We start from the raw sequence: 23975 nt of genomic DNA on the forward strand, positions 1-23975 counted from the left end.
CTGCTCGAAGTCTTGACTGTTGGAACCGGTTTGCTTGATAATTAGGTTTTCTATTCTTCCTGTCCTGAGGTAATAGTCCGGATTTACCCCCGGTTACTCTCTGGATAGCGTTTTCTAACTCCTTCCCGAATAGGTTGTCTCCATCATAAGGTATTTTGCACCATTCTTGACGTGATGACTGATCAGCCGACCATGATTTAAGCCATAAGGCTCTCTTTGCGACTACTGATGACGCCATAGTTCTTGCTGTACATCTTATTATATCTACGGCGGCTTCCCCCACATAGTCTGCCGTCAGGTTGAAGTCATCAAGAGCTCTTATTATAGCATCTTTGTCGGCATCAGCTCTCACGGCGTCTTCTATATTTATAGTCCACGCTCTGATCGCTCTTGCTACCGAGGTTAGTGCTACAGCTGGTTTTGTGGCACTATCCGCTAGAGTATAGATTTTCTTCAATTCGGAATCCATTTTTTTCTCCATCACATCTTTAAATGTCGTTACATTGTCCCTTGGCAGTGTGATATGCTTCGCTAGTCGGGTGACCGATGCGTCCACCGTCGGTGGATTATCTAAAGACTTTGAATTCTTGGCTTTCATGGGATATAGTTTCGTGAGTCGATTGTTTAACGGCGGTTTCTTGTCAATCTTCTCCCATTCGTCCTTAATGATCTCCGCGATCTCATCCATCATGGGAAATGAGGTAGTCTTTTTCTTAAGGTGAGTATAGTACTCCTTATGCTTTCTGGAACTGGTAGAGGGTTGTTCTTCATCCGAACTTTCCCACTCAATTGCTTCCCTTATTGCATGCAAGTACGGCTGGACTAGGGCAAAGTCAAACCCTCCTGCAATCTCCTCCGACTCATTAATCGTGGTAGATTGTTCCGTAGACTGAGGCGCCTGAGAGGGAAGTGTTGCAACATATTCCCTCATAGACTCTTGCACAGCGTCTTTTATCATCTGTGTAACGTCCATAGGAGTCTGTGCCGTCTGTCTAGCCATGTCAGAGAAGCATGATCTGCATACGCTTTTGTCTGGCAAAGCTTCCCTGTTGCAGGCCCAGCAGGTCTTGTGCGAGTGGCTCCTGAGAGGGGATCTGCTTCTTTCTCTATAGTCAGTACTGGGGACATTGGCCCGTGTCTTTGACTTGGATCTCGACTTTTTCTTTCGATGTTTTCTAGGACTAAAAGAGACACTGTATAAGTATAGTGTCTGTCACTATGCAGGGCTTAAGAACCTACCTTAACCCCCCCCCCCCCCCCCCTACCTTGGAGCCCTGTGCTGGTCTGCTGGGAAAGGAAGAAACACAGATAGGAGAGTTTCAGTAAACATACAGAAAATACTCTCTGCGTCGCATAGGGCGGGCAGGAGAGGCACCTACGTCTAAGTTGTTCACTGGTCCCCGAATGAGAAGCTCCCGGCTGCTGCAGCTCCATCGCTTCCCGCCCCGCATCCGCGTCCATCCTCTACCCCTATGCGCAGAGAGAGAGAGGAACCCAGCGAGCGACCGCCGCCATAGTTTTAAATGCAGAGCGTGGCGCTGAAAGATACAGCCTCCCCACTTCCGCCTACGTACGGCCAATCAGGGGAGGTAGGACGCGGAGCGCCTTCTGGACCCTGTAGGATGCGGAAATGCGAGCTGGAGCGCACGCTAGAGCAATGCGGAAGTCCAGGGAGAAGACAGAGGCGGACCTCCCCGCCCGCACAGCGAGGCAGAGCCACCACCGCTAGCAGAGGGAAAACAAGGTGAGAAGGGATCCCCAGCTTAGCTACACTGCATTTAGCAATGTAATACCGAACATAGGTACCGGGCGGCCGAAAGGTGGGGGGCGCAACCCGCAGGTTATTTAAACCTTAATAATATACCTGCGCCCCCCGTTCCCCCTGAGAGCCAGCAGAGTGGGGGATTCCCCAACTAATTTATAGTTGCAATGGGAAAGGAAAAAAAAAAAATGTCACTGTAAAAACAGTGTGGCAGGGGGGGGGGAAATAAAAAAAATTGCAGGCAAATCTTGCCCTACTCACGTAGACCCAGTAGACCCTGTGAGGTGAGGAAGTCGAGGACAAAAAAAAGACTGGGGGGGGCCAGCAACTGCCAAAATTTATACTAATTGAGATCCTGTGGGGTAGAGTGGGCGGGGCATCTACCCAGGTGTGATGACATGGAAGCATAGGGAAAAATAAATGTGCCAGATACTCACATAGAAGCTGCCTACAGCTCCACAAGTACTGTTGGAGACCAGCACTGCATCCACCTACTGCAGAGTCCAAACTGCTTCTCTGTACATGCTCCTAAGACAGGCTGAGGGCAACTCCCAGACAGGCAATTAGGGAAACCCTGAAACCATGCTGGAAAAAACTCTGGGTCCCCCCCAGCAGGCCTGCATAAAAATACCACTGTCTATAATCATCATTAAAAAAACAGAACAGTATATTCTTCACAGAAGCAGTGTGGTTTATTGTAATAATAATTTAGGATGCATTCTCACTGCACCAATTGTATTGCAGTATAATTCTACATGCCAATTCGCTGTCCATACAATTCTATGGGACCTGTTCACAACTATCAGAATAGATTACATTATTCCAACTTGCTGCAGGTAGGGTTTATATTACATGTATGTCATAATGCGCACAGTGTCCGTTGCAGTTCACACTCGGCAAGCGCGCAGTTCATTTATCTGTATGAAAGATGTATATCCACAATGTGATTTTTTTGGGAGCGTATGGGATACTTATCTCGGGATGGTGAAGCCTCTGGATCCTAATGGAACTCCCCATCCTACTCACCCTGCAGCCCACGAACACACACGAGGTGAACATTTACCGTACCAACCACGATCCAGCACAGGCGCAGTAGCGGCTTTCTGATCGGGCTCAGGTGTAAATAGCCAAGGCTGATCGGGTCCGCTCTACTGCGCAGGCGACTCAGAAAGCCACTACTGCACCTGCGCTGGGTCGTGGTAGGTAAATATTGCAGGTGCCACAGCCAATATCCTTGTCGGCTGTACTTTCAGGGGAGACGGGACTGGATCCATAAGGCTTAGGAAGATGGGGGAGGTATGTATGCCACAGGGGGTGTTTTTGTTACAGTTTCACTTCTGGCTGCCCACAATGATCGCTCATATTTAAAGGGATACTTAAGTCTGGCCAAAAAAATGACGACTTCCGGTCTCGCCGTCACCGGCCGACAGGCATGGGAACGCGAGTGATTGTTCGCGTTCCCAGCCACAATAGCACCCCCTATGCGACTATTGAGGCAAGAAGTCCGCAATAGTCGCATAGGGGGTGCTATTGTGGCTGGGAACGCGAACAATCACCCGCGTTCCCATGCCTGTCGGCCGGTGACGGCGAAACCGGAAGTCGTCGCCGGCGGGTCCAGGAGCATCGGAGCGGAGCTGCGAGGGCACCGATCAGCTGCAGGGGGCTGAGGGACGCCCCAGGTGAGTTAAACTCATTTTTTTGGCCAGACTTAAGTATCCCTTTAATGACGGTCATGTCGGATCACTGAATGAGTGGGTATTTAGCTTTAGAAACTCAGTCTGACAGAAAAAAAGGTGTTTTACTATCAATCTCTGTATAGAACCGATCACAGAAGACAGAATGACTGTTTTTCCCCTTCACTAAAAAAAAATGATGGCTTACATTTTTTATAACTTTAGAATATAAACATTTTTAGGGAAAGCCTTTTAAGTGGAACCTGTGCAGCGTGGCTTGCTGTCACTTGTTACATTTTAAATACTACCTACAAGCTGAAAAAGGTTGGGCGCCTCTGGGATAAATGATGGAGCTTGAACGTCTTGCATTACTTGAGAGTGAAAGTATAATCCTTGTGTGGTTGCATCATCCTGTGACAGTCATTCAGAATTTCACTCTGAGCTAGATATATTTTTGCACTGAGCTCCTTAGAGCTAATCTACGGTTCAGATAACTGTGTTTTCTGTTCTGCCTTCCACAGATAAGAGGGCTCTGCCCCTTCACAGTGGAGGTGACCGTACATTGACAGTAGTAGATAGATGTGCATTGCCAATAGTAGATGTGCAGGCCACACTATGTGTCACCTGTGCAGGAAGTGAGAGGCAGTCCCTTTTGCTACGACATGGTATTACTGCAACTTTGCCTGGCCTTTCTCTCCAAAAGCACACCTCAAGTGAGAGGGATATGAAGGCCGCCATATTTCTTTCCTTTTAAACAATGCAAGTTGTTTGGCTGATCATTTGTCTTTTAGCCTAATCACACTTAATTATTATTGGCCAATCAATGACCAATTTTATCATGTCCATGTAGTATGAGGGGTTACCTACACAATTTGCTTATAGTAGTCAATATGTGTTGACCCTCATACTACATGGAGGTGGTACAATTGGTCAGTAATTAGCCAATCATAATTGAAAGCAGGGCTGTGGAGTCGATACTGACGCGATGCTGACTCCTCAGTGTATGAAACCTCCGACTCCAGGTACCCAAAATTGCGACGACTCCTCAACTCAGACTCCAGAACCCTGATTGAAAGTATGTAACCAGGGCAGGCTATAGACCCCGAGCAAGCATGCAGATAAGATGTTTGACTGGATTAGCTACATGCTAGTATCAGGTGTGTGATTCAGACACTACTGATGCATAAATTAGAGCAGGAGGCCAGGGAACTGGTATTGTTTAAACAAGGCTGTGGAGTCAGAGTCGAGGAGTCGGAGCTGGAGCAAATTTGGATACCTGGAGTTGGAGTCAGTGGTTTCAATAAACTTAGGAATTGGATGATTTTTGTACCAAATCCATAGCCTTGGTAAGCATTAGACAGAGGAGTCGGAGCAATTTTGGGTACCTAAAGTCAGTGTCAATGGTTTCATAAACAGGAATTGGAGTTGGATGATTTTTATACCAACTAAAATGAATATGGCAGCCTCGATATCTCTCTCATTTGAATTTTCAGTAGACTGTTTCAGCGGACTCCATTGGCAGACATTAGCTTCATGCCTGGGGTTGTCGTTTAGCTGTAGTCACATTCTCCAGGTAGCTGCCTCAGTTAGCTAAGGCCATCCGGCTGGAAAGAAAAGCACATTTTCAGGACTGTATTGTGGCTATTTCTGTTTTCCGCAGAATTGTGCAGTATTAATATTGCAGCATTTGCTCAGCAATCTGTTACATGCACACAGTCACTGTATGAGATTTCAGTTGCATAATGGAAGTCTCCTGTGATGCTTGGCCCTCAGGCTGCTTTGTAGATTTATAAGTAATGTCTGTTGTGCTGGAGAAGAGGATGTGAAGCATGTGATATTGTATTTTGCAAGAGACTTGCACTAGTCAGCATTCTAATAGTGCAGCTCTGCAAAATGAGCAAATACCTTTGACCTCTTTGTATCATTTGTGTACTTACAGTGGCCCATACGTTCGTCATGTCTTCTTTCAATGCATAGGCAGACTTTTTTATGGCTTGTTCTTAGACTACTATCTCAGTCTGTTTGTCACAATGCATTAGTCATTGTAATATTTGTCAACCTACGAATGCTGTATCCTATACCAATGCATATGTACACCTGTTTGTTTATTATGCACAACACCACTGATGATGCATAATAAATCATCGCAAATAATAATTTTGTGAAGGATTTAGTCATAATAACTTTTAAATACAGTACAAGAGGCTCCTACTAGTTACTAAAGGTCTATTTAATACCTTAACTCAACTTGCCATATTTTATTGCATAGGATAGCAAGTTTGCACCAGTTAGGAAAGCAGATTTTTTTTTTCTTTTTTGCCAGTCTAGTGTTTGGAACATAAAATATAAACCTTAAAGAGAACCTGAAGTCGATCGTGAAGACTGGAGCGGTGCGGGGATTCTGTGCCGATTGCTGGATCCAGGCTGGGTAATGTATAAAGGGGGGATCGGGGGGTACCGGACACTTGTATTAGCTAGCCTAATGCTAGCTAAAGGTCTTACAGGCATGGGATCACATTAAAGCGGACCCAAACCAAATATTTTTTTAATTCAAAATATTTAGTTGCACCACTCTGACACATACAAAGATAAACACTCCTTCAAGCCTATGAGCATTTCAGTGCATGCTGTTCACCCTTCTTTTTTCATACAGAGTTATACAGGTGGCAGCCATTAGCAATTCCTCCTTTGCCGGACACCACCTACTCCATTAGTTTGCCGGATTCTGTCCGGCAATATGAAAGGAAGGGAGGGGTTCCTCCAATAAATGTAAAATATTTTATATTTCTCATCATGCAGCTGAAAAAAGGCTGCTATTTATTATTATAATTTAGAAAACAGATTTTATTTCTGAAATCGGCTTAACATTCAGGAGGTTAAAGGACACCCAAGGTGAAAAAAAAAATATTATCACATACCTCCTTCTCCAAAAAATGACTTTTTAAGATATTCCACAGTTGTAATTTATATTTAAATCTACTTTTCAAGTTTTTACTGTTTTATTGTTTTTGCTCAATGACACAATATAATCTCTTACTCACCCTGTTTTAAAAGAACAGGCAAATGTTTGTGCTTCATGGGGGCTGCCATCTTTGTATGGGGCAGCCATCTTTTTGGTTGAAAGGAGGTGACAGGGAGCTGGAGACACAGTTCCAACTGTCCTGTGTCCTGATTACCCCTCCCAGCTGCACACGCTAGGCTTCAAATGTCAAATTCAAAATGTAAGAAAAAAAAATTTTGCACCAAAACAGCATAACGAGAGCAACAACATCAGAAATCCCATCATGCTTTGCACAACATCAGGGTAAAAATGCACGGGCAGTTTTCTTCTGTGCAGCTAAAGATGAGGCTTGTATAAGAGAAAAAGTTCTGATGCTGTGAAACTGTTAAAGAAACACCAGGCCTTTTCAGTGCTGCCTCTTTCAGGCAGTGAAAGGAAAAAAAAAAAGGAACACAGCATAGTTATTTGTGTGCTAGGCACTGTACATACCCATGTCTATCTCATCATGTCACGTGTCACCTCGGGTATTCTTTAACTCAGGAGAGGGAAGCTTCTGGATCCTCCAGAGGCTTCCATTGTCACCCTCCTCCTCACTGTTCCAGCACTAAGACTCCCGCAAGGCCCGTAGACAGGGGCTTTGTCCATGGAGCTCTCCCACACTGCACAGACAACTCATGCACACTAGCTGAATGAGCTCAGCTTTTTCTGCTGAGCCAGAGCTGCAGCTGGGTTCTACTGAAAGACTATGCTCAGAGTGGTACATTAACCTCCCTGGCGGTAAGCCCGAGCTGAGCATGGGCTATGCCGCCGGGAGGCACCGCTCAGGCCCCGCTGGGCCGATTTGCATAATTTTTTTTTTTTGCTGCACGCAGCTAGCACTTTGCTAGCTGCATGCAGTGCCCGATCGCCGCCGATCCGCCGCTATACGCGTCGCCGCAGCCGCCCCCCCCCCCCCCCCCCCCAGACCCCGTGCGCTGCCTGGCCAATCAGTGCCAGGCAGCGCCGTGGGGTGGATCGGAGTCCCCTTTGACGTCACGACGTCGGTGACGTCATCCCGCCCCGTCGCCATGGCGACGGGGGAAGCCCTCCAGGAGATCCCGTTCTTTGAACGGGATCTCCTGATCTCCGATCGCCGGCGGCGATCGGAGGGGCTGGGGGGATGCCGCTGAGCAGCGGCTATCATGTAGCGAGACCTCGTCTCGCTACATGAAAAGAAAAAAAATTTAAAAAAAAAACGTATTTGCTGCCCCCTGGCGGATTTTGCCAAATCGCCAGGAGAGTTAAGTCAGACAATATAACTGCATTGCTAAAGGGACGCAATTATAATGGAATGGTACGTTCACAACAGCGCGTGAGTGGAGCAGTGGAATCTGTTGGCATGCTGTGCAGAACCACATTACAGTTGCATCAATGTATGATCCCAAAACACACATTGTGCAATACCGCTTTTCCCCTCCATTGCGCTTCAATCCTGTTTATACAGGGTACGCAACGCTTTTAAGAAGATGATACGCACTACACACCTATATAGCTAATTAACCCGCACACCATTAGCTAGGCTCAGATTTTCCTCAATCCTTCCTGTACTAGGCCACGCTCCCGTCTTCACCTGCAATGCTGATAGTGCTGAGAGTACGCACACCATAATCAGGAAGCCACTGGGAGCATGGCCAGAGCGGCATCCAGGAGTCAATTGCACATGCAGGAAAGCTAGAATATCCGGTTCAGAGGTCCTGACCACTTGTGGCCAGGGCCTAGTATGGGACAGATTTTGGAAAAACAAGAGCCTTTTGGGGAGGAAACTGAGGACACAGTCCTGGACTGGATACCTTAGTGGATGTATGTATGCATGTACTAATTTTGGCCCCCTTTTTAACTCTGATACACTTTAAAGAGAACCAGAGGTGTGTTTACAGAATGTTATCTGCGTACAGAGGCTGGATCTGCCTATACACCCCAGCCTCTGTTGCTATCCCAAACCCCACTAAGGTCCCCCTGCACTCTGCAATCCCTCATAAATCACAGCCATGCTATGAGGCTGTGTTTACATCTGTAGTGTCAGTCTCAGCTGCTCCCCTGCCTCCTGCATAGCTCCGGTCCCTGCCCCCGTCCCTTCCCTCCAATCAGCAGGGAGGGAAGGGATGCAGGCGGGGACTGTAGTTCTGCAGGAGACGGGGAGAGCAGAAGACTGACACTATAGAGATAAACACAGCCAGCTCTGACAAGCTGTTTGTCAGCAGCGTGGCTGTGATTTATGAGGGATTGCAGAGTGCAGGGGGACCTTAGGGGGGTTTGGGATAGCAACAGAGGCTGGGCTGTATAGGCAGATCCAGCCTCTGTATGCAGATAACATTCTTCAAACCCACCTCAGGTTCTCTTTAAAGGAAAGAGCAATACAGATAATCAAAATACATCACCAACTGGGAGACAAACTACACCAATAGAGAAATTAATACATCACCAATTAAGTTGAAAGCATCATCCTTGCCAACAATTCAGTTGGAAGGCTACAAGTTCATAGGCAATAAGGCAATGCGTCCACTTCTAGGTGAGATCTCAAACCTGACTGACTGAAACCCCTGCTTATATACTCTATTCTTCCAACAGCCATGATGTTGCTAAGTTAAACAATGTTACCACACAGAAGTTTGACTGACATATTGATGAAACAACTCTCAGAATGCTGGCCAAGCACCCCAGAGGTTATCTCGAGGGCTGTTATTAAAATTGTAACTTATCCCTTAATCAGAGTTCTTTCTAAATTGAATGACTACACATTAAGTAGAATGTTAAGTGAACCCTCACCATGTTTTCAGTAATTACAGAGTACTTAAATTGAACCATAAGTGAAAGTAAACTGATGAGATGAACAAGTATTTCTATCCTACTCCTAGAAATTAGTTTTAGATATCTCACAGTTTTTAGATATCTCACAGTTTTATGTTCTGTTTACAAACTCACATTTATTGTTTTGTCTCTGGTTAGTGACACAGTCTTTGCAGTATCTCAGAGAGCTTAAAAAAAATTAACTGTTGACCTTGTTTATCTAGCCACTGCTTTCAGAAGCCCAGTTCTCTGCCAGGAAAGTGTTTTATGGCTGTAATTCCTTATCAGTGAGGGAGCTATAGTCTGACTGGGTCCCAACTGGAGAGGAATTGTCAGTTGCATAGCTGAATACTAACTTTTTCAGGCAGGGAAAGAAGAAAAGGAACACAACATAGGTATTTGTATGCTTGCCACCACACTGTATACATGTCACCGTGTTGTTACTATCAATACTGGAGGTCCGAGGGACAAGAATTGAGAGATTTGAATCTTGGTTAGAGTTTTAAGTTTGTTGCTCGTGCGGAGCCTGTTTAGATATTTACCAATTTTCTGTCACTTCATGAAGTGAGGTAAATCTTATTAGATAAAATCGGTTAAAACCCAAAAGGGAGCTCAGCAGTTTCACAGTATCCAAAACTAGAAATTAAAAAAAAAAAATTCTAGGTTCTGGCTTAAAAGGAGTTGCGAGGCGAGACTTCGCTATGTAGCTTTACTTTCCCAGGGCTTGTTCCGGCCTCTAGAAGCCTGTCTGGTCCCTCGCTGCAGCTCTGTCTTGCTCGAGGGTCCTGCTTGTCAGCCTTCGAAGGATCTTGGACCTGATGGGTCAGTGTGTTGTGCGCAAGTGCAAGTTATTGCATTTAGGTCATCGGGATCATTCTGTGCCTGCGCGGTACTACTGTGCAATCGCAGAGCGCTCTTGGCAGCAGGTGCATGATTGCGGGCGGCACACAAGAGTGCATGCATACAAGATATCCACCCTTCGGGTCAGAATGGCTGACAGTGGGACCCTCGAGCAAGATAGAGCTGCTGTGAGGGACCAGACAAGCTTCTAAAAGCTGGAAGAAGCCCCAGGTAATTACAGTACTCCTTTACAGGAAACTTGGCAGCTGTGAGGAAAATGTGCTGACTGTTGTGACTCTGAAGAGCTTGTGTGACTGGAAGGGTTGAGGCAAGACAATGCAAAACGGCGTAGGGAAATTTGGGCGCACCATAAGCCGCCATAGGCCATAATGTGAATTACGGCTATAGCGGCACTCAGACAGTAATTTGTGCACCGTGAAAGGACTATGCCCAAATTACTATTAAAACAGTGTAATACGGCCGCCAGTTACTGCTGCGTGCAGCCATACAGTGAGGCATACAGCACAATGAAAAAAATACCTCACTGCTACACGACACTCAGTTAATGTATGGCATGACATACGTTACTGCGTTGGAAAGCGCCCCACCACATTAGATGTGGAATGGACCATAGAAATATCATTGCAATATCAAGCTCCCCCTTGTAGGTACTCTGGCAGCCCAGAGATCCCAACACACACACCTCTGGTAATGCCTCGCCTGTGTGAGTATTTCTGAACAGTGGCATCCAGCAACCACCCAATACTCATGCATATCTTTCCATAGAGAAGGATGGCTAGATCCCCTGCCTTGCAGCACTAGACATTCAGATATCCCAGCCAAAACACTAGCTGCATGCAGTTGCTATGTCAACCTCCTTCCCTGCATGGGTTTCCTCTGGGTGCTATGCTTTCCTCTCACATCTTAAATAATGACTGTAGGTTATTTGGTTTCCCAAAAAAATTGGTGCAGACTGCAATAGAAACAAAAGTAGAAGTGATCAGCAGCACCACGTAGATGTATTTAAGCTCTTTATTGCATAAAGATAAAGCCCAGGGACAGCGACAGACGCTGTTTCGGAGGCAAACTCCTTCCTCAAGCTGTATAGGCTCACTCACTGTGGTGCAATAGAAACAATGGATTCTGGGCCCCCTGATAAGTTATATTAAAAACTAATAAGGAGAATAGTTTCAGCGGCTACCAGCTTCTCAACAGCAGTTGAAAAAAAATGTGATTGGTTACCTTGTATGTTGTGCTCCTGTTAAGGCCAATCCACCGCTACAAGTGCAGTATTATAGGATCTACGGAGAAGCAGCTCTTGAGAAGCCAGCAGAGGAATGACTAGTTGCTAGGCTGGGGACACGCTAGTGGCTCGCCAGATAAAGTGTTGGTGCCATCATCATAGACTTTAGGAGATCTCCTCTCCATGCAGAGGCTTATAATGAATCTCCTCTTCCTCAGCAAGCAGGGGCACATGCAGAGTGGGTTACATTACTCACCTTGCTGGGATCCACGCCCTGAATGTACTTACTTTCTGGTCCCTTGCATTCCAACTCGTAGTAACATCACGCCCTATAATGTCATCAGGAGGCACTGTTACCATAAGATGGAACACAAGGGACCAGAAAGTAAGTTCATGCAGCGCGGGGATCCTCGGAAGGGTAGTAAAATAACCTGCTCTGCAAGCAAGGCTGTGAAATCGGAGTCCAGCAATTTCGGGTACCTGGAGTCTGATTCAGTGGTTTCAAAAACTGAGGAGTCCGAGTTGGATTTTTTTTTTTTTTGTACCCACTCCATAGACTTGCAAGAGCTGTGTAGTCGGAGTTGAGGAGTCAGAGCAATTTTGGGTACCTGGAGATGGTACTCCAGATGAGTCTGAATTGGAGCCGGATGATTTTTGTTCCAACTCCACAGCCCTGTCCGTATGTGCCTCCCCCTCCGGCCGATGCACCCTGGGCAATGCCCTGCCTCACCTGCCCATAGATCTGGGCCTGATATGCTGATATGGAGGCTGACATTATTATGTCCTTTTAAACCATGGGAGTTGCCTGACAGTCCTGCTTTTTGGCTGCAGTGGTATCTGAATCACACATCTGAAACAAGCATGTGGCTAACCCAGTCAGACTTGAGTCAGAAACATCTGGCACGCATGTTTGTATATGGTCTATGGCTAGAAATATTAGAGGCGGAGGATCAGCTGGACAGCTAGGTAATTTCTTTGTTTAAAAGCAAATAAAGATGTGAGTCTCCATATCCCTCTCACTTCAGGTGTGCTTGTTGAGAGTACGTTCAGTCGGTGCGTGTTGCGTTATAACACAAGTTATAATTACAAAGCAAGGCGCTGCAATGATCTGACAATGGCTGATTTACACTGGTGCACTGCCACCGAGGTGCATCGCATACAGTTCTAAGAGCAAAAGTCAAGCTGTGTGTTACTGGACAAAGCACGAGTAAGGGCCCGTTTCCATTTATGAAGTGATGCAAATGCGGCTAGCTAGCCGCATTTCATCACTTCCGCTGCTGGCCGCATCACTTCCGCATCTCCCGAAGTGGAAGTCAATGGAGGAGATGGGATGTGGGTGCGGGCGTGCACGAATCTGCAGCATGCTGCAGATTCTCTGATCGCTCTGCAACCCTCCGCACAACATGCACGCAGTGGAAAGTATTCCATTGCCGTGCAAGTGTTTCAGCACACCCGCCGTACGATTCGGCTATGTAGTCGGAATCTGGGATTCCATAAACTGAGGTGTCAGAGTTGAATTCGGATGATTTTTGTACAGATTCCACAGCCCTGCATTATAGCCACGGTGTGACCAAATCAGAGAGGCATACCTTCCATTGGGCCATGGCATACACCCATAGGGCCATCACTACTTCTGCTATTTTTGGCAACGCAACAGATCACATATACTGTGAAAGGGGCCTTAAGGTTATACTTTTTTAGTACACCCCAAATGTTTGCACAGTGGAGAATGTGGATATTCCACTGCTTCTTAAAGTGGTATTGTCACCATAAAAATCAAATTTCAACAGCAACTGGTCTGAGTGTATTAAGTGATAAAGATGCTAATCCTGCATTCAAAACTTGCAAAACTTTTTCTGCTGTTATGGTTTGTAGTTATCACATACTTTAGGAGCACTGACCCTAGTGCCAAAGAGTGCAAAAGAGTTGAATGCTGGGAGTTATTTTTATCTATAATATATTCCTCCTCTTCCATTTATTTCCCTATCTAGCTGCTTATCAGAAACTCCCCCTGATTACTTGTGTTTACAAGCAAGGCTGAGGTGACTCAGTAATTGGATGTGTAAATAAAAAAAAGAGACAGTGCAGTTGTTAGTATAGATCTCAGTGGGAGTGTCTGAAGACTCTGGGAAGAGGGCAGCTAATGAATACACAATGAGCAAGAGAAGGGAGGGGGAAAACGAGTCAGGGAGGATATGATGTCAGCATTAGCTTGGCAAGATGGCCACTGCCCAGAATAGGATTTTCTGCTTTTCCTTTATAAAATTCTCATGAATCATTACGTGGATAGCACAATACATCTGTTCTGTAAGTAGAAGTAGTATTTATCTACTTATATGTGTTTTTTTTTTTTTTTTAATTTCTAGGTTAGCACTGGTGTCGCTTGTTCTTTAAATACAAAATATCACAAACCAGCATAATCGTTCTTTATTTTATGATGAGGTAAACTATGTCAGTGTGTCAGCTCCATTTTATATCTTCACAAGGTTTTGTTTTCTTTTCATGCAGCTTTAAGGATGTCAGGTGAATTGCCACTAAATATTGACATCAAGGAGCCTCGCTGGGATCAAAGCACATTTCTTGGAAGAGCCAAACATTTCTTCACAGTAACTGACCCCAGAAACATTCTCTTGTCTAATGACCAGCTGGAGCATGCCAGGGAAATCATTCATGACTACAGGTACATGTGTGCTTTGGGGTGAGAGCTGTACAGATATATGTCTGTGTTATCCTTGTATGCAAGAAGCCAGGAGTCTTACACTTTGTGTATTTTATAAGCATGGTACTCAGGGCCGGCACTTCCAGAGAGACGAACTGGACCCTAAGCCAGCTGTATGGTCCCCCAAATCCCCATTACCCTCTATTCCTTAAGCTAATGATGGGCCCCTTGGTTTGTTAGTAAGTGCACACCCGTGTGGCCAGATTCCTCCTTTTCTTTCTTTAGCCTCCTCCCGCCTCCATGCCTCTCACTGACCATTCCTGTGGTGTCTCTGCCCTCATATCCCACTGGCATGTTTTGCAAGTACTATGGAGATGGAAGGATGCTGAGGGAGTATGAGAACGCTCCTCTGTGTATCAAGAAAAGTCCCCTAACACTTTCTGGGAGAAGGGGGGGAGGGCATGTAAGATAACTTTTGCCCAGGGTGATATTTGGAATTACCAATGAATATAAGTCACCTTGTCAAGCAATTATTGTTAGGAGAAGAATTCTATAGGCAATATGCAGTAAGGTGTTCCAAACAGAAGGATCAGCAATATGGTAAGTGGCAGAAACAGTTTGAATATGGACATAAGCAGTGAAGGTAGGGAGATTTTTTTTCAGTACCTTTTCCCCACCCCCATTGCATAAGTCATAGTCAAACCATCTCTACCTCATACTTTTCTGATGATATATTGCATGGTCCTCCTGACTTATGGCATATTGCATATTTGAGACACTGGTATGTATTTGATGTGTATGCTTATGAATGATGGGACAACTATACATTTCCTCAGAGCAAAAACACATATAGGTAACATAAGCAATCGGTTCAGATTCTTTTTTTCCAGGGGATTTCAATTATATCAGACCACATAATTATGCATGTGTTTTTATGAAGTGAAACTGTGCATAGCCCACAGTTTCACATAATTTTTGGAACAAAATATTCTGTTTTCTTTCCAGAAACTCTTACCATGCATTATATAGCAATAGAACTGTGCATACCTATACATGTGCAATGCAAAAGACCTGATCAGTCTGGTTGACGGTTTTTAAGATCATGGGAAAGTTCTATAAAATTTAAGTTATGCTAACATCTAACTGTGTAGCATAATGACAATGTTCAGCAGATTGCCATACCAGATCAGTAACTTTTTTTACGAGAGAGAGAGAGAGTATTGCTGAGAGGCAGTTGAAATTATAATCTTTGAACATGTTTTACTGTTTAGTAAGGACTGTAGCATGTTAATCTTCCACTAGGTCACTTGGCGTAAATAATTTCTTTCCATGTGTGAACACTGAAGGAAAATATCTTAATTTTTGTTGGTACCCAGGTTACCAAAACTAATATTTCTCGTAATATTCAAAAGTGTACCCAAGGTGACATGATGACATATACATGTGCATGTACTGGGCAAAACATATTAATGAAGTGGTAGAGGAGATGAGGCTTGAGCACACTCAAGATAACAGCAAGGGACTGGACTAGACTATATTCAGCATAAGACCGTGGCAATACAATCCCCTTTGAAAGCGTGCACACTGCACAGGCTGTATGGCAGCAAGCAATTTGTGTAGGAGGGAGAGATAAGATGGAGCCAGCACTGCAATTAGGGTGATTTATTGAATGAATAAAAACAGATGCACTTACAGTCAGCACAGTCGGATGCAAAGCGGGAAGGTGGGCGCCAGGTCTATATCCCCCTGCGGACGACCGTTTCGCACAACGAGCGCTTGTTCACCGCAATGGGGAAGGGTGTTAGGGGCGGGCAGCGTCAACGTGGGTTACATACCCACGCAGCGGCGGCACTTCCGGCTTCGTCAGCTTGCCACGCCTCTGGTTTCCTTAGTAGCCTGGGACGCCCACCTCCTCCGTAAAAGGGACGGAAAGCGTCCATGTATCCAAGCGAAGGGGAGCCCACGCAGCGGCGCCACACGCCGCACCAATCTGAGACCAGCTCAGATGCCAAATAGTAAACAGCGTGCAGGCACACAATACTGCATCCACGCCTACATACGCATGCCTACAGTATTAGAGGCAGGTTGGCAGGAGAGCAAGGGCAACGACCGGGCGCACTGGGGCGCCGCCGCGCAGGGACCCCACCGCAACACGTCGGCACGTAAAAACCAACTAAAGCAAAGCACTAGGGAGGGAGGGGGAGAAAGGGAGGCAGCAGGACACAGGCGGAAGGGAGGAGGACAACGAGCCCACAGACGTGAGGACAGAGAGATGGGTGCACGTGATGGATACCCAAATATCACCCAAGGCCTAAGAGAGTCCCCAGAAAAAGGGAAAAGGAGGAGAAGCGTGCATTAGAAGTGCAAAGCTGCTCATACATGCGCAGGTACAATGGACAAGAATAATAATCAATAAATAGATAATAAGGCTGCGCAGGCATGAGGGGGACACTAGAGGATAAATAGCGGTCGAGGACCCAATGAGTCAAAAGCTCAAATGTCCCAAAGGGTGCAAGCACCGGGTCTCACATGTGCCTCACCTGGAATATCCTGTACTGGGGCATACGTGAGAAGGTAAACAGAAGCAGGAAGGAGGCAGTAGTTATTCAAGAATTATCTCTCTAAGAAACAGGCAAGCTCATTTTTATCATTGAACCCACTATCAGTCTCGTATGTTTATCTTTGGACTTCAGGGAGCGGAAGTGTTCCTTAATCCTAGTCTGCAGTTCTCGAGTGGTTTGGCCAATATAGAATCTCTTGCATGGGCATAGTAAACAATAGACCACAAATTTAGATCTACATGATAGGACGTCTTTGATCTTGACTGGCATGCCACCCAGGGTCTGCGGGCCATATTTAAGAATCTGGTCGCAGATGCCGCATGAGCCACAGCGATTATCGATTACCAGTCAAGATCAAAGACGTCCTATCATGTAGATCTAAATTTGTGGTCTATTGTTTACTATGCCCATGCAAGAGATTCTCTCTGAAGTCCAAAGATAAACATACGAGACTGATAGAACACATGGCGGAATGCCATGGAAGGGATCCAGACTGCCTAAAATTCTTTGCTTTGGAAACTATATCCTTTACAACCAGAGGTGGTGATAGGGAACGCACCCTGTTACAACATGAGGCCCGATGGATCATGCGAACAAACGCCCTTGGACCGCTTGGGTTCAATGATAAAAATGAGCTTGCCTGTTTCTTAGAGAGATAATTCTTGAATAACTACTGCCTCCTTCCTGCTTCTGTTTACCTTCTCACGTATGCCCCAGTACAGGATATTCCAGGTGGGGCACATGTGAGACCCGGTGCTTGCACCCTTTGGGACATTTGAGCTCTCAACTCTTTGGGTCCTCGACCGCTATTTATCCTCTAGTGTCCCCCTCTTGCTGCACATGCCTGCGCAGTCTTATTATCTATTTATTGATTATTATTCTTGTCCATTGTACCTGCGCATGCATGTGCAGCTTTGCTCTTCTAATGCACGCTTCTCCTCCTTTTTCCTTTTTCTGGGGACTCTCTTAGGCCTTGGGTGATATTTGGGTATCCATCACGTGCACCCATCTCTCTGTCCTCACGTCTGTGGGCTCGTTGTCCTCCTCCCTTCCGCCTGTGTCCTGCTGCCTCCCTTTCTCCCCCTCCCTCCCTTGTGCTTTGCTTTAGTTGGTTTTTACGTGCCGACGTGTTGCGGTGGGGTCCCTGCGCGGCGGCGCCCCAGTGCGCCCGGTCGTTGCCCTTGCTCTCCTGCCAACCTGCCTCTAATACTGTAGGCATGCGTATGTAGGCGTGGATGCAGTATTGTGTGCCCGCACGCTGTGTTTACTATTTGGCATCTGAGCTGGTCTCCGATGCGTGTGGCGCTGCTGCGTGGGCTCCCCTTCGCTTGGATACATGGACACTTTCCGTCCCTCTTACGGAGGAGGTGGGCGTCCCAGGCTACTATGGAAACCAGAGGCGTGGCAAGCTGACGAAGGCAGGAGTGGCGCCACTACGTGGGTATGTAACCCACGTTGACGCTGCCCGCCCCTAACACCCTTCCCCATTGCGGTGAACAAGCGCTCGTTGCGCGAAATGGTTGTCCGCAGAGGGATATAGACCTGGCGCCCACCTTCCCGCTTTGCATCCGACTGTGCTGACTGTAAGTGCATCTGTTTTTATTCATTAAATAAATCACCCTAATTGCAGTGCTGGCTCCATCTTATCTCTCCCTCCTACACAAAACATATTAATAACCAGGCTGTTTAAAAAAAAAAAAATTTTCCTCGTAGAATAAAACTTCTGAGTGCAGGAGGAGATCGAAAAAGGTCAATAGTGCATGAATTTTACCTTTGAGACTCTTAATAGACAGCCACTGAGCAGAGACAACAAAATGTTCAATCTACTTTGTAAATCTTTTAAAAATAAAATCAAACCTCAGGTTTATTTTAACCAGTTAAGCCCGAAGGGTTGTTTATTTTTTGCACCTGAGCAACTTTCACCTCCCATTTATTTGCCAATAACTTTATCACTACTCATCACAATTAATTGGTCTATATCTTGTTTTTTCCGCCACCAATTAGGCTTTCTTTGGGTGATACATTTTGCTAAGAATTATTTTATTCGAAATCCATTTTAACAGTAATATTAAAAAAGAAATGTAAAAAAATCATTATTTTTCAGTTTTTGGACATTATAGTTTGAAATTAATACATGCCACCGTAATTAAAAACCCATGTATTTTATTTGTCCCGCTTATTACACCATTTAAATTATGTCCCTATAACAATGTATGGCGCCGATATTTTATTTGGAAATAAAGGTACATTTTTTCAATTTGCATCCATCACTATTTACAAGCCCATAATTAAAAAAAAATATTAATATACTCCTTTGACATGCATATTTAAAAAGTTCAGACCCATAGGTAACTATTTATGGTTGTTTTTTTGTTTTTTTTTTTATTGTAATTTTTTTTTGTTTTTTTTGTATTAAAAATTGTATGTGGGTAATTTTTGGTGTGGGAGGTAAACAGCTAATTTTAAATGTAAAAAAATGTATTTATTAAGAAATGGATGTGTGTGTAGTTTTACTACAGTGAAAAAAGTCCTGGAAGCGTGATCGTATGCTTCCAGGAAGAAGAATGAAGATGGGGAACTTTTTGTAACTCAGAAAAACTGCAGCCTCTGATTTGAGGCTGTCGGTTTTTCTGCGGGGGGCTTAGATCAATGAATGGGATCTATAATCCCATTCATTGATCGCTGGGCTAACGGCTGGCGGCGGGAGAGAGCGCGGCCCGTGGGAGTGTACGCAGCTCAACTGGACGAGAATGTTCGTCCATTTGGGCTTAAAGAGGAACTTCAGCCTAAACAAACATATTGTCATTAAGCTACATTAGTTATGTTAACTAAAATAGATGGGTAATATAATCTTTCACCCACCTTGTTTTTAAAAGAACAGGCAAATGTTTGATTTCATGAGGGAAGCCATCTTTTTGGTTGAAAGGCGGTGACAGGGAGCATGAGACACCGTTCCAACTGTCCTGTGTGCTGATCACCCCTCCCAGTTGCTAGGCAACGTGAATAACAACATAGGAAATCCCATCATGCTTTGCACAACATCAGGGGAAAAAAGCCCAGGCAGTTTTCTTTGATGGGTGGAGCTTAGCTAAAAATGCAGCGAAAAATTATGCTTTGGTAAGGAAAACAAAGTTCTAATGCAGTGAAACTGTTAAAGAAACACCAAGCCTTCTCAGTTCTGCCGAGTAGATTTTTAGTCCGAAGGTTCACTTTAAGTGGTTAAGGTGACAAGATAAAATATTATTTAAATGTATTGTGCAAAGCATGTGCTGTTTTGTTAGGACCAGGTAAGAGGCTTCTAGTATCCGTATTACTGTATATGGTGATAACCCTGAGACCTGAGAACAAGACCAGAATCACCTCTGTGGATCATCGGAACACCCTTGCAATCACTGGACCTCCTTCACATCTCTAGACTGAGAACCAGGGCTGTAAGGATAGTGAATGACTCTTTCCACCCCTGCCATCACCGGACCTCCTTCACACCTCTAGACTGAAAACTAGGGTCGTAAGGATAGTGAATGACTCCTCCCACCCCTGCCATCACTGGACCTCCTTCACACCTCTAGACTGAGAACCAGGGCCATAAGGATAGTGAATGACTCCTCCCACCCCAGCAATCGCTACCCTAAAGGGGTTCTGTGGAGGGTTTTAAAAACAAAAAACTGACACTTACCTAGGGCTTCTATCGGGCCCCCTGCAGCTGTCATGTCCTGCGCGGTCTTCCTCCGATCACCCGTTCCCCGCTGCCGGTCCCAGTCTAATTCTTAGTCTAGCTAGACGAATATTGTTCGCTCCCGCTCACGTCTCTGGGAGCTTACTGCGCAGGTGCCGTACGAGAAGAACCTCATACTGCGCCTGCGCAGTAAGCTCCCGGAGGCAAGCATGCATGCGGCGGCAGTTGTATTAGAGGAATAATTAGACCGGGACCGGCGGCGGGGAACGGAGGATTGTAGGAGGACAGCGCGGGACATGACAGCTGCAGGGGGCCAACTGAAGCCCCAGGTAAATGTCAGTTTTTAGTTTTTAAAACCCTCCACAGAACCCCTTTAACCTATCAGAACACCACTGCCTTCACTGGACCTCCTTCACACCGCTAGACTGAGAACCAGTGCCATAAGAATAGTGAATGGCTCCTCCCACCCCAGCAATTGCTACCTTAACCTATCAGAACACCCCTGCCATCACTGGACCTCCTTCACACTTCGACTGAGAACCAGGGCTATTAGGATAGTGAACTACTCCTCCCACTCCGACAATTGCTATTTAAAGGACAACTGAAGTGAGAAGACTATGGAGGCTTCCATATGTATTTCCTTTTAAATAACACCAGTTGCCTAGCAGCCCTGGTGATCTATTTGGCTGCAATAGTGTCTGGATCACACGAGAAACAAGCATGCAACTAATTTGTCAGTTCTGACAATAATGTCAGAAACATCGAATCTGCTGCATGCTTGTTGACGGTCTATGGCTAAAATGGCATTTGTTGCTTAAATGCCTCAAAAAACGCAATATTTAAATAAGTGTTTCTGATGGATTATCAGTGGTTGTCCAGTGTTTATTGGGTTCATCTCCTGTGATCACAGGCAGCCCCTCCACCACATCTCCACGTGACATGGATGTCACGAAAACACCAGGAGAAACTGTCAAAGTATTTAGCCAGCATTTTCTACGCATGTGCAACCTTAGAAATATGCATGCAAGCATTTTCTAGAGCTGTATAGACAAGCAAAGCATGAGCACTCATGAAAATGTCACCATTCATTTTTTGTAAGTAATTTTTGTAAAAGGCAATCAGTTTGCAGAAAGGTACCTGGGCATTAATTATATCTGTAAATATGAGCTTTTTCACTTGTGTAGATGATGAGAAACATCTGTGCATAAAACCTTCGAATCTGCCCATTCAGTTTAATGTTTTCCAATTGTTTTAAATGTTATCTGAGCAAAACCTTAAAGTGAACCTCCGGACTAAACATTACTCCGCAGAACTGAAAAGGCTTGGTGTTTCTTTAACAGTTTCACAGCATCAGAACTTTGTTTTTCTTACCAAAGCATCATTTTTAGCTGCATTTTTATCTAAGCTCCACCCATCAAAGAAAAAAAGCCTGGGCTTGTTTTCCCTTATGCTGTGCAGAGCATGATGGGATTTCCTATGTTGTTCACGTTGCCTAGCAACTGGGAGAGGTGCTCTGGACACAGGACAGTTGGAACAGTGTCTCATTATCCCTGCCACCTCCTTTTAACCAAAAAGATGGCTGCCATCATGAAATCAAACATTTGCCTGTTCTTTTAAAACAGTGTGGGTAAGAGATTATATTACCTATCTATTTTAATTACCATAACTAACGCAACTTAATGACAGTATGTTTGTTTAGGCTGAAGTTCCTCTTTAAGTGTTCTTAAACCAGTAAGTAACGATAATTTCACTACGGTGACTAATGATTTACTTACAGTGGAGTTTGTTTGCTATTGCTGCAAAATTGGAGCTGGGTATGATCTGAAAATCAATGATTGATAGATTCGAACATAAAATATTAGTTACCACTTCTCCCCCAGGTATCCTCCATGTTAATACTGCTCTCCCTGTGGCCCCTGCCATGTATTGGCGCAGCGGAGCAAAGTCGCACTCCTCTTTCTAGATGGTGTGCTCCTTCCTGTGTGCTTCAGTCATCTCCTGGAGCCCGTACCTTGTGACACGGTGGCATGCGGGTATGGGCACCAGGAGATGACCGTAGAAACGGAGCAAGCCCACTGGCGGGATTGACAAGTGTGATTTGCTCCACTAATACACTGCATGGGCACTGGGGAACCGGTCAGTAGCTCTAGCATCCCCTTTCGACCACCACAAGAATCGTCCTATCCCATCCTTAAGATCTGTCTATTTTGTCCACAAATCTATAGGCACTAGAATTGGGCAGTATGTTGGGGCATCAGTCCTTGGCAGATTCGATCACGTTAAATTAATTTGCTGAGGAATATTGCATATTGTATGGACACCTTTACTCCATGAATATACATACATTTTACTTGCAAAAGCAAGCTATCTGTTCTAAGGGCCCGTTTCCACTTGTGCGGCGCGATTTCGACAGGAAAATCGCGGCAATGAATCCGCATGCGGTTGCGGTTTCGTTGCCGTTTCTATGCGGATTTTCACACGGAATCGCTCGCGGTTTGTGTAACCTGATTTTAACCATGTCATTGCTGGCAAGCATTGACATGGGTTTTTAAGCAGAAATGCCGGGAAAACCGCAAGACTAAAATGCTTGCGGTTTTTCTATTTAGTTACATTACCGACGAATCGTGTGCGGCGTGAGAATTCTGATGGGTCTGCCGTGCAGATTTTTTCTGCACGACAAACCGCACAGAATCCCGCACAAGTGGAAACAATCCCATCCACTTGTGTTGTCTATGCGAATCTGCATGCAGGAAACACATGCAGATTCGCTCTAGTGGAAACGGGCCCTAATGCTGATCTCATTTCAGTTTGTGGCAGTAGAGATGTATTGCTCCTACTGCATAATGTACACAGTACACACACACACCTGTTAGTGCAAACAAATCTAAAGATCTAGTTGAAACCATTTTTATTCTGATCTATTGAATTTCAGCCTAGCCACATGGAATGTCTTCTTTCTGGGACTGGTGATACAATTTAAGTGTTTGTTTTTTTTCCCCTTCAAAAGACATGGCGTTGTTAAGCCTGGGGTCACGGAAGATGAACTATGGCGGGCAAAGTATATATATGATTCTGCCTTTCACCCAGACACTGGTGAAAAGATGATACTGATTGGAAGGATGTCTGCTCAGGTACCGATGAACATGACCATCACTGGCTGTATGATGACATTTTATAGGTAAGGCATGAAATTTTGCTTCCCTTTTTCTGTCTATAGGCACAGTTCTCCCAGGGCCGTTGTTTGCATTTGATTTTCTCTGTCATCAAAGATGAGGGCAGAATTTTATTCTGAGTACAGGATGGCATGCCAATGTTCAGTTGCCACTTTAGTTTATTGCAGTGTGTTCCAGCTTTTTAATGTGACTTCTTCTCTTTACATTTCAACAGACTGCCCATGCAGCTCAGGGTGACCCAGAACCACTAGGAAAGTATAGGGGACTAAAAGAGACCTCTTTTGGGTCACCCTGAGCTCCTTGGTCTCTCTGTTCTCAGCAAGTGGAGAGCTTTAAATCTGCACCAAACAATTGACAGACTGAGAATCTGCTTGCCTTAAGGCAGAATAATCTCAATCTTGAGACAGAAAAATAATAATATTTTTCATAGTGATGTTTGCACTAAACACAGTGATTTTTGGAGCGATTTCCGGGATGCAATTTTGGAACCTGAATGAAATCGATATGAAAATGCTGCAGGCTCCCCCCGATTGCAATTTCAGTGAATTACTGCAATAGGAC

General features: G+C 45.1%; 1 protein-coding gene across 5 annotated transcripts in view; it reads left to right on the forward strand.

Annotated features, from left to right (window-relative positions):
- SFXN1 (sideroflexin 1) overlaps positions 1–23975 on the forward strand; it is a 103394-nt gene that overhangs the window by 52822 nt on the left and 26597 nt on the right. For all 5 annotated transcript variants that reach the window (XM_068277177.1, XM_068277178.1, XM_068277181.1 and 2 more), the window contains 2 exons: positions 13854–14025; positions 23249–23419. In XM_068277177.1, coding sequence (XP_068133278.1) covers positions 13862–14025; positions 23249–23419 — 335 coding nt within the window. In that variant the 5' untranslated portion in view covers positions 13854–13861. The remainder of the gene's footprint in view (positions 1–13853; positions 14026–23248; positions 23420–23975) is intronic.

This window comes from Hyperolius riggenbachi, chromosome 3 (assembly GCF_040937935.1).
Source record: "Hyperolius riggenbachi isolate aHypRig1 chromosome 3, aHypRig1.pri, whole genome shotgun sequence".
NCBI lineage: Eukaryota > Metazoa > Chordata > Amphibia > Anura > Hyperoliidae > Hyperolius > Hyperolius riggenbachi.